Source organism: Mixophyes fleayi, chromosome 2 (assembly GCF_038048845.1).
Source record: "Mixophyes fleayi isolate aMixFle1 chromosome 2, aMixFle1.hap1, whole genome shotgun sequence".
Taxonomy (NCBI): domain Eukaryota; kingdom Metazoa; phylum Chordata; class Amphibia; order Anura; family Limnodynastidae; genus Mixophyes; species Mixophyes fleayi.
The window spans coordinates 73,201,674-73,213,917 of NC_134403.1; the positions used below are offsets into that span (position 1 = coordinate 73,201,674).

At 41.5% G+C, this 12,244-nt stretch overlaps 1 protein-coding gene across 1 annotated transcript in view; it reads right to left on the bottom strand.

Moving 5' to 3' along the window:
* The window catches only part of VDR (vitamin D receptor), a 108,541-nt gene that overhangs the window by 20,431 nt on the left and 75,866 nt on the right, over nucleotides 1-12,244 (bottom strand). Inside the window, 2 exon segments of the mRNA XM_075199269.1 lie at nucleotides 1,250-1,398; nucleotides 1,401-1,433. Of these exon segments, the coding sequence (XP_075055370.1) occupies nucleotides 1,250-1,398; nucleotides 1,401-1,433 (182 nt within the window).

Here is a 12,244-nt window from a genome sequence, read left to right on the forward strand (position 1 = left end):
CACACTGACATAGACTTTAGCCGCAGCTGTACATCAGCCGGAGTCTCTAGCCTTTTTAAGATCTAGACAATGCAATTACAAATTCCACCATATCACTGTACTTGCCTATCGCAGTAGCCGAGACCAGAGCAAGGTGTGATGGGGTTTGCTTATATACCTGCACGTTCTGGCATCAATACACAATTTAGGCAAGTATTACACCTTGCTCTGGTCTCGGCTACTGCAATAGAGAAGTACAATGATATGGTGGAATTTGTAATTGCATTGTCTAGATCTTAAAAAGGCTAGAGACTCTGGCTGGTGTACGGGCAGCACGGTGGCATAGTGGTTAGCACTTCTGCCTTACAGCACTCGGGTCATGAGTTCAATTCCCGAACATGGCCTTATCTGTGAGGAGTTTGTATGTTCTCCCCGTGTTTGCGTGGGTTTCCTCCAGGTGCTCTGGTTTCCTCCCACACTCCAAAAACATACTAGCAGGCTAATTGGCTGCTAACAAATTGACCCTAGTCTGTGTCTGTGTGTGTGTGTTAGGGAATTTAGACTGTAAGCCCCAATGGGGCAGGGACTGATGTGAGCGAGTTCTCTGTAAAGTGCTGCGGAATTAATGGCGCTATATAAATAAATGGTGATGATGATGATGATGAAGTATTATGTACAGAAAAGTGACTGTTGTTGACTGCCATGACATCAATTTATGTACGGCTGCAGGAAGAGTTCCTTGGGTACAATGTGGGGTATTTCATAGGTCCAATTTACAGACCATTTGCTAGAAAACTAAGCTTTAATACCACAAGAATGAATCTTTTTAATCATCTGAAAAGTTAAATGTGGTTGTATCCTCCATTAAATTCTCTAACTGATAAGGAAATGTAATTTGTGTTCAAATGTCAAAATATTTGTTAAGAAAGAAGGCAACAGAGTTGGCACAACGTCAGTGTCTGCACATGTTTGTGACTCACCGATAGGACGGCCTATGCTCGTAAATTGGAATGAGTCAGAACAAAATAATAGTAATCAGGGATGAAAACAAATGCCTTATTTCCCGTAAATTGGAATGCCGCCCAACCTTGTTTGTTTGAAAATTCATATCCCACTTGATTGTAAGATGATCCGCAAATCATAATTATTAACGATTTTGGTGACTTGGGATTCTGGGTCATCAATCAAGGTGATAATTCATTTTCATGTTCCCAAACATATACTACACAACACAAATGTAGAATGAATAGATAAACCACAAGATAATTACCCTGAATTGAGAAAAATCAGAGTAGGTGGTGTCAAAAGTCTTACGATGTGCTTCCAGTAGAGTGTCAATCATTTTTTGTTGCTCATCTGTTAATTTGGGTCTTTGAGACTCTTTCAGTGCTTCCTCTTCTTTACGTTTCATTATCATATCCTCTTCCTCCGGACCTCTTCATCTGTTAAGATAACTACAAGAAAAAAATCACATGATAATATAATCTGAAAAAACACTATGCTTACGTTGCATTCCTGAAACATACCACTCCCCATATTGGAGCCCTGTGGACTGTTCCGTTCAATCATTTTTTCTGGGGACTCCATTGTTCGTCTTACAGCACCAGCTGAAAGCCATGGATGTGTCACACTGCAGAAAGGGGTATGTCCATGCAGATCAATAGGAAGCCAGAAATGCCATGCCTGCAACATCCTATTGGTCCGTGCAGCCACACCCCCTTTCAAGTGTCATTTTAGAGTATTTATAAAAATTCCTCCTTCAAGACCTCAGCAGTTTCCCATGGGAACAGCATCGATTATATACTACTCTAGCCATGTTTGCCTACTCTCCCGGAAAGTCAGGGACGTTCCTGAATTTTGGGTAGTCCTCCTGGATGAGCAGAGACCCTCCCAGATCCCAGTGGAGGTAGAGCTTAATAACGTGACTCATTTAATCAGGCCCTGCACCCTGCTGTGAGATGCAAAGATCTTGGCATTAAATAGCAGGGTACAAGGCCACAGTGACAGGAACGCTTCACCACCTCCCCTCTCGCACTTGTCACCTGAAAAGTTTCGAAGTCTGAGTCTAGTGCTTGTCAAGGTTGAATCTGGTGTTTTTATAGACTGGTAAACAAAACAGCACTCCCACAGCTAACTGAAAGTACAGATTGGGAGGATGAGAAGAACTCATTATCAAAATGTTGGTAGACGGGTGTAGAACATTAGCCTCCAAATTACTCACTACCATGACTTTAAGCCTACAGTACAGCTAAAGCCCAGCTATGTTCCTGCTGCTACTAAAAGCATTTAAAAGGTTTCTTGGCTGGAGAATATTATAGCTCACAGTTTTGCAGCTTTAAAATTTAGCATAATATGAAAAAGATGCAGGTTTATGATCAAAACACATTTGATAAATAATAATACAATAAGACACATGGCTTGCTCATTAACATTTATACACAATACTTATATTTGTAGATCGACATCATGCAATATATAACCTCCAGTGAGATTGTGATCTCACCCTAGGCAAATATTACTTATAATGACCTAACTGTGTGAATAACACAGTAAATCAGGCAGGTACCTTTATATGTACAATAAATTAATTTTCCTGTGTTAGCAATAGTTCCTCATGTCTATCTCCATTGATCTCTCATGTCTGTATATGGCAGCAACAACTTAACTTTCAATTCTTCAGCTACAACACAATGACATGAAGAAGAGATTTATTCCATGTATGCCATAAATTCTACGACTAAGGGACCAGGATAACTGATGTTATTTCAGGAACTAAAAATTCTGTACTATCTCGTGTAACCGTCGTTCTGCTATCTCCACATGGATATCCCAAGGCTTATTATCTTCCCTCCTGCCAGAGTCACCACCACCTGCCCTCAAATCTCCCTCACTGACAATAACACCACAATTTCCTCAGTCCCCCAAGCCCACTGTCTAGGTGTCACACTTGAGTACGCCCTCTGCTTTATTCCTCACATCCAGACTCTCTCCCAGTCCTGTCGATTCCACCTTAAAAATATTGCCAGAATACGCCCTTTTCTTACTCCACATGCTACTCTTATCCATTCTCTCATCATCTCCCGTCTTGACCATTGCAACCTCCTGCTATCTGGCATCCCTGACACCCATATAGCCACACTTCAATCCATTCTAAATGCTGCTGCAAGACTGGTCATCCTCTCTCACTGCTCCACATCTGATGCACCACTTTGTAAATCCTTGTACTGGCTCCTCAGAATCAAATTACTCACCCTTAGCTATAAAGCCCTCACCACCACCACCCCTTCATACATCTCAAGTCTCATATCAAAATATTCTCTCTCTCGCCCTCTTGGATCTACCTCTGACTTGCACCTTGTCTAGTCTCTGGTAACCACATCTCACTCCCAGCTACAAGACTTCTCCCATATTACTCCCCACTTATGGAATTTCCTAAAACCCTCAATCAGACTTTCCCACAGCCTTCAAATCTTTAGATGCTTTTTGAAAACCCATCTCTTTTTTTAGAGGTGACCTTATCCCCAATAACACTATTTACACTAATGCACCCTCACAACTGTTCCAATCTCCACTCTGAACCACATTTGCTTCTCTTGTTTCAGCTGTGCCCTCTTCCACTTAGAATGTAAGCTCTCTAAAGAGCAGGGACCTCCTTACCCTTTGTTTTCATGTCTATTTATTTTGTCTACCTTGTATGTCACTGTTTTATGTATGTGCTGTTTTATGTATGTGCTGTTTTATCTACTGTACGGCGCTGCAGAGCACCTACCGAATCATCTAATTCAAGTCTGGACCAGAGGTTATAAATTGCAGCTTTATTTTGCTGGAATTATGTTTTTAATTTCTAATTCTAACCAAGCAATTAATATGTATTTTTCCCGAAAACTTAGATGTTTCTTTTGATATTGTTTTATGGCCATTAGCTAAAAAAATAAAACAATAATAATTTTCCATGGCTATTTGTAAACTTAGAGCAGCCCCTGTTAATAATCTATCATTTTCTCATCTAATTCTCTGGAGTATAGGGATACAAAAATGTTTACAACCTTACTAAAGGAGCCATAGAAACAGATATAGCCTTTCAAATCTGTGTTATACAAGCAATGCTCACTGGACATCGTTCATCAGATATACTTTGCCCATACTCAGCATAATTAAAAAGTGGTTTTACATTTCCTCTGCCTTTTAGATCACTTTAATGTTGGAAATGTTTTATCTGCGATTGTAAACCATTATTTTTCATGGAACGCTAGTGTGTGGACTCTGCTCTCTGCATTACGTCTTACAGTTTGGCTGTCATCTCCCACCTTGACAACCTATACAGGTCTAGTGACATTTGTTCAGCCATATAGGCATCATGAGTAGCAAGCTAAAAGGCAGTCAAACGCTCCTGCTTCTCTGAAATCTGTCTGTCTCAAGTGCTTAGGAGACATACCTACGCCAGACGTGGTCACATCAAGATCAGTATCATTACTATTTCTATTTGATTGATCATTAGGGGGAAAAAAATAATAGCAAAGCGGGCTAGCTTTTCCAGCTCCAGTATTAATGACAGGAGGTTGTCATTCTAATTGCGGGAGTGAGTGGGGTGTTGCCCTGACACTGAGGAGGAAAGCGCACCACATTCAGTCAGTTTGAGGACTACACAGCTGTCGTTGCCATCATGTCCAAATTGTTCTCAGGTTACTCTGCCAGCTTCAAAAGGCCCTTGGAGAAGCCAGGCTGGGGCAAGGCGGCACTCTTCTCCTGAGGTCACAGCAGAGTTTGTCCAGTAGAGTGAAGAGGAGAGCAGAGTGCAACCTCAGGTGGAGCTGGACACTGTCAGCCCCAGAACAAGAAAACCCCGCTCGGAACCCACACAGATCAGAGGGGAAATGGACTGCCAGCTCCAGGTGTCCGTACCCTCTCCCTGTCCACAGTTCTTCAGGTGTAATGCGGTGTACATGTGACAGCATGAAGCTGTATGTACAGGTCATGTAAACACATGCGGTCGCACTGCAGCAGGTCACTCAGCTGGAATACAATTTATTTATTATTTACATTGTAGCCATCTGTCCCTAATTTCCAGGGACAGTACCAGGTTTTGAAGATAATTGCACACTATAATTTGTCATTCTGTGTATCAGAGGCAGCTCTTGCTATCTAGTCTTATTTTTGGCATTATGAATTAATATTCATAAAAGGTAAGTATACAAAACATGATACAACTACATTATAACCCTATTCGGTAAACAAACTATGATGGAGACTGTAGTATGCCAATATAGGCACTGGTAGCATCACACATGACGTGCTTACATGCACCTGACAAGTAGAAAAAGAAGAAGCAGAAGTCGGCATCTACTGCAAGGGGTGCGTAGGAACCCAATAACGACAGTCATTTAAATAAGACTGCATCAGGCAACCACTTCGGTTTTTTTTTTATTAATTCTCTTTATTTTCACACTTTGTACTTGTTCTACAATGTTGTCTGATGAACAATGAGAGAAAACAGTATGACATAAATAGTGGTTCCAAGTTATATCTTAACAGAGGTTTAAATATAAAAAAGCGTTTTTTCTAATAATATTGTAAAGGAGGAGAGATTAGAGGGAGAGACTAGAAGAAAGGGAAAGGAAGAGGTACAAGAGCGAGTGGGGATAGTGATGGGGAAGGCTAGAAATTCCCACTTCCATGCTACCTGGAACTGGGGAGCCGTGTAGTCTGTACCATGGGGTACATGTCTCGTAAAATTTGGGAATAGTGTCGTTGAGGGCTGTGATGTATTCCATGAACAAAATGTGCCATAATCTATTTATCAATTCTGGTTTGGTAGGGGGGGGGGGGGGGAGTGTCTTTTTCCAAGCTCGGCAGTAGTTTACAAGCTTGGTTAACCTGGAGAGTCAGACGGTCTGTTAGTTTGCTTATAGATGGGGCAGCTTTGTTGAGCAAATGAGTTGCGAGGTCTCTGGTGATATGAATAGCTGTGAGTTGGTGGGGAAGGGTCAGTGCTGTATTTCACAATGGTTGGATAATGGGACAGTCCTACCAGATGTGTAGTTGAGTACCCTGTCCGACACAGCCTCGCCAGCATCTGTCTGGTATTGTTGGGAAAATGTGATGAAGTTTAGTCAGGACTAGGTACCATCTAGAAAATACTTTATAGGTCATTTCTCTGACACTCGCATTGATGGATGCCTTGGCCACTCATTTCCAAATTGTTGACCTTCCCTCGCTATCCAGGGGCAGCCCAAGATCCCCCTCCCAAGCCTCCTCATGGGGGGTTCAAAGGAGGTAAGTTTAGCTTGAGGAGGAATCAGTATAGCATTGAGATATTTCCTCTAAGCCGCAACGAATAAATACAATTACATTCGAAGTGTAGTAATTGTCTGAGTTTTTTAGTATGTGTTTGCGAGTAGATAAAGTTACAGATCTGTAGGTGCGAAAAATGCAGGAATGTTGGAAGGCTGTGTCTTGCTGAGAGATCTGCGAATGTGGGAGTGCCAAATGCACCCATTATATGTGAAGAAACCAATCTATTTTTCTTGATTTCCAGGGTATAATAATGGAATCTGCACTGGGAGTGTTTCCATACTGGAGTGAGAGGAGAGGGATATGGGGCCAATTTGAAGAGGGTATTTACTAAATTTGAAATCAAGAGAGTAAATCAGATCGTGGGGCATTTATATGCCAAGGCAAGTCTGTGCGACCCGAACAGAAAAGGGTAGATAGTGCACCCGGGCCTGTGGGGTCATGGTGTTCTCAATATCCACCCATTTTTTCAAACACGGGTTAATGTGCCATGAAATCATATGGTGTAATTGGGTAGCATCATGGTAGTAAGAGAGTAGAGAGAAAGCAAGTCCTCCCTCGTCAGCAGGCTTCGCCAGGTCAGTGCGCTTGAGTCTGGGACTCTTATCTCCCCATATAAATTTGTCACATGCCGTCTGCAGTGCTGCCAGGACGGAAGGGGGAACCTGGACTGGTAATGTCTGGAATAAATACAGCAGACGTGGTAAGATGTTCATCTTTACTGCATTAATCCGACCTGCCCCAGAAATAAATAAATGGCAATGGCAATCTTTATGTAACTCTCAACCAATGCGATCAACCACACAGGAGTAATTGAATCGATACAGATCGGAGTAATGTCTTGTGATTACCACACCCAGATAGTGGATTACTTGGGGACGCCCACTGAAATTTGAATGACTCCTCCACGTGCGCTCTACGTTTGGCAGGGATAAAGAACGTCATGGCCTCAGATTTAGTATCGTTGATCTTGTAACCGGACAGCCGACCGTAGCATGCTAGTTCGGAGAGAAGGTTGGGGAGAGATATCCAGAGGTTGGACAGGGTAAAAGGCACGTCATCTGCAAACAAAGTTATTTTGTATTACTTAGGTCCCAGTTGGATTCCCAAGATATTTGTGTTGTTCCCAATTGCTGCGGCAAGTGGTTCAATACAGAGTGCAAACATTTATGGCGAGAGGGGGCAGCCCTGTTGGGTACCATTGTGGAGGTTTAGAGGAACTGAGACCTAGCCTGTCGTCACGACCCTAGAGGTGGGGTTAGCATATAGCGCCTTAATAGCTGTAAGGAATTTGCTCTTTAAACCAAAAGTTTTAAGGGTTGAGAATAGGAAGAGCCAAGAGACTATCAAATGCCTTTTCGACATCTAATGCTGAAACTACTGCTTGTGATTTTTGGGTGTTAATATGATGAATGAGATTGATAACCCTATGGGTATTGTCGGATGCATGTCTGTTTGGTATAAACCCACCTGATCAGGGTCGATCAACAGACAGTCTATTAGCGAGGACTTTTGCATAAATGTTAGAGTTCGTGTTTAATAGCGAGATCGGCCTATAATTATAACACAGTGTATGATCTTTGTCGGCCTTGGAAATGACAATGATTCTTGAAGAGGTAGTGTCCGGGTGGAAGGTTTTCCCACTGAGTATACGGTTGAATAGCTGCACCATTTTTGGTAGAAGGACAGGAGCAAAGGTTTTATAGTAGCGGATTGTGTATCCATTGGGACACGATGCTTTGGAGGGTTTTTGAGAGCTCAAGTTACTTTTATAATAACAAAAATAATATTCAACTGATTTGGAAATCACATCAGAACCAATATTACCAGAAAATTAAAGTTTGAAATTAATTTCATATGATTTTAGTTCAGTAATTAAATAGCCCCCTCTGCAGCTATTTTATGTTGGTTAACAAAATCAAGTCAATCTATTTCCGTATTACCAGTAACACACCAGGAAAAATGGCTGCTTATGCTAGGAGGAGGAGCCACCTTAGGTGGTAGTGCAGCTTTACAGTTTTACAATAAAATGCATACTACTGCCCAGAATTGTGTCCCCCCCCCCCCCCACCAGAGGAAGTGGAGTCCATGTTTCCTACAGATATTTTACTACATCTACTATTTTCTCTAGTTAAAAATAAGTATATTTATGTGAGTATATGCAAATATGTGCAAGTGAGTGCAGTATGTAAAATAAATTGTATTTTATCACACTTCAGTCCTAGACAATGCAGCTCCAGCTACCACATACAATCTCCAAGCCTCAACCATTGCACACCAAGCAGACCCGCTACCTGCAAAAGTGCTCCTGCACTGCTGTGTGCCACTGGGGAAATCTTGTTCCTATCCCGATTTCCTCCACTACAAATTCATCCTTTTATCTTACAGCATGGCCCTTTCAATTGCCAAACAAACAAACATTCTTCAAATCTTTAATATCCACCCAGTCTTCTAACCCACGTCGCCTCTTTGCTACCTTCAACTCACTTCTCTACCCACCTGCAACTCCTCCCCCTTCCTCCCTCACAGCCCTTGATTTTGCCACCTACTTCAAAAGAAAAAATCAACACCATTCAACAAGATATTTCCTCATTCCAAATTCCACACTCCACCCACCTCCACCTATACTCCCAAATCCACATTCTCTCCTGTAACTGAAGACAAAGTCTCTATATTCATCTCATAATCTCACCCTACAACCTGTCCCTCTACCCTATTCCCTCTCCTCCACTGCATGCCTACCTCTAACACAACTTTGCAACCTGTCTCTCTCCACTGGTACATTTCCATCCTCCTTTAAACATAAGCTCATCTCACCAATTCTAAAGAAGCATCTCTCAATGCAGCCTCTCTCTCCTACCGCCCTATTTCTCTCCTCCCCTTTGCCTCCAAACTACTTTAGCAATTAGTGTACAAACGCCTGTCTCACTTTCTCGCCTCGCACTTCATTCTCGGCTCTCTGCAATCAGGCTTCTGTCCCCAACATTTACTCATACTATTCTCACAAAAGTGATAGACTTTGCAGTAAGTAGATTGTCAAAGGGTCATTTTTCCATACTCCATTGGCCTTAGTGACACAGTTCTTTCCTGGCTTACTTTGTACCTATCGAACCATTCCTTTAATGTTTCAACCTCTGGCACATCCTCCTCTCCAATGCGATTATCTATTGGGATCCCACAAGGCTCTGTTCTTGGCCCTTTACATTTTTATTGTACACCTCTTTTCTTGGGGCACTAATTTGCTTATTCGGCCTCCAGTACCACCTCTACGCTGATGACACCCAAATCAATATCTCTTCCCCTGCCCTCTCCCCTTCTACACTATATTGTGTAACCAACTGTTTTTCAGCTATCTCCACATAGATGTCCCAATCCTATCTAAAGCTCAATATATCCAAATCAGAGCATATTATCTTCCACATGCCAGAATCACCACCCACCCTAAAATGTTAACACCACCACAATTTTTTTCAGTCTTCCAAGCCCGCTGCCTTGGTGTCATGCTTAACTCTGTCCTCTGCTTTATTCCTCACATCCACATTCTCTCCCAGTCCTGTTACATCTTAATAACCATTGCCAGAATACACCCTTTTCTTACTCAACATGCTACCAAAACACTTATCCATTCTCTCATTACCTCCTGTCTTGACCATTGCAACCTCCTGCTATCTGGCATTCCTGACATCCACATAGCCACACTTCAATCCATCCTAAGTGCTGCTGCCAGACTGATCTTCTCTCACCGCTCCACATCTACTGCAAAACTTTGAAAATCCTTATACTAGCTCCCTGTGTCCTCCAGAATCCAATTCAAATTACTCACCCTTACCTACAAAGCCTTCAACACCACCACCCCTTCCCACATCTCAAGTCTCATATCAAAATACTCTCCCTCCCACCCTCTTGGATCTACCTCTGACCTGCACCTTGTCTAGTCTCTGGTAACCACATCTCCCAGCTACAAGACTTCTCCTGTGCTGAACCCCACTTATGGAATTTCCTGCTACGCCCAATCAGACTTTCCCACAGCCTTCAAATCTGTAGACGTTGTCTAAAAACCCATCTCTTTATTTAAAGCATACCTTATCCCTGATGATACTATTCACACTAATATACCCTCACAGCTGTCCTAATTTCGATTCTAAGCCACACTTGCTCCTCTTATTTCAGTTGTGCCTCTTCCACTTAGAATGTAAGCTTTCTAATGAGCAGGTTCCTCTACCCTTTGTTTTCATGCCTGCATTTATTTTGTCTGCCTTATATGTCCTTGCTTAATGTATGTTCTTGTTCTATATATGTCCCTTTTCCCTACTGTACAGCGTTGCAGAGCATTTTGGCACCTTATAAATGATAATAATAATAACTGTTGCTTACTGAAAGCTAACAAGAGAACTGGATGACCCTGAATATAGGTTATTTTGGGGGAAACAGTTTTAACATTATATGGTTCCAAGAGCAATAACCTTCACAAGTGTAGTACTGTGGTATTTTACCACAAGCAAATAATTTAAAGCTTGAATTGAAAAGCAGTTCAGAGGGTAGTTTCAAAAAGAAAAAGTATTATATATTTATATCCACATACTTCAGAAATTCAGTGCATTAGAATATATGTGAAATCAGACAAGGCTCACTCTTCATTAGAAGCTTCAATCATATATGAATTATATGTTTTACAAGTTCAACCTCAAATTTGTATTGCATGAAGTATTTGCATATTAAGAAAAGGAGTACCAATGTGCTTCTTACCCCTGATGCACTACGATCAAGTAGGATGCATCCCTGAGAGGGAAACAGATATCACAAAGAAGGCCATTGACTTGATTCATGTAATTAATACTAGAAAGAGCACGGACATAATAATTTCTCTTTTTGCTGAAAAAGCATTCAACACAATCTCCTGGCAGTTCATGCTCCAAGACATTGCAACATTTTGGTATGTCTACGTACAATCATGTCTGCACACAACCATCTGCAAGCATCATGCTCAACGATACCCTCTCAGATTTATTCACCATAGGGAATGGAACCAGTCAGGGATGTACAGATAATTTTGATTAGAGAAATGTTGGCTCTAAGGGTACTTTCCTACAGATTTGATGGACATGTCCAAAAATAGAATCTTTTTGAGATAGCCTACAGACCCTATTGAACTCAGTGATGGGATTCCTTTGGTACATGATTAGTAGTCTGCCTTGGTTGGGTGATCATTCAGTGAAAGCTGAGAGGACAATCAGCATGTATATTCCTGGGACAGTCCTTTCCCCTTTTGCGTATCATCACAATCCGTTTGGTGATTGCTTTCCACGTAAACCCACTCTGGAGTCTTGGGCTTTTAATTTACATCACTCTGAAAATTTGCAGTAGGTGGGAAAGATTCCCGCTAAATGAAAAGCAGGTGAGGTACACTAAGGGGTATATTTACTAAACTGCGGGTTTGAAAAAGTGGGGATGTTGCCTATAGCAACCAATCAGATTCTAGCTTTCATTTATTTAGTACTTTCTACAAAATGATAGCTAGAATTTGATTGGTTGCTATAAGCAACATCTCCACTTTTTCAAACCCGCCATTTAGTAAATCTAGCCCTAAATCTCAATATACTATGAAAAATATTACAAATAGTAAAGGACTAGCTCAATGAAGACTTGCCATGGGGAGGGTGGGCTAGCATACTTTTTTTCTTCTACAAGAGATGTACATGAGATATATAAAAACACACACACACACACACACACACACACACACACACATACATACATATATACATACACACACAGGCTTTTTAGCTGCACCCTAGCCTAGACCTGATTTTAGCACAAATCATTACTATAGTTTTGAGCAATTGCAATTTCTATGAAGAAGTCCAGATACACTACATATTTACATTAGCTGTGTTCTCTTGTACTATAGCTAAACGGAACACGATGCGATACGACATGCCTTTAAGAAAAGGGTCAGTGATTCCTATATTAATCT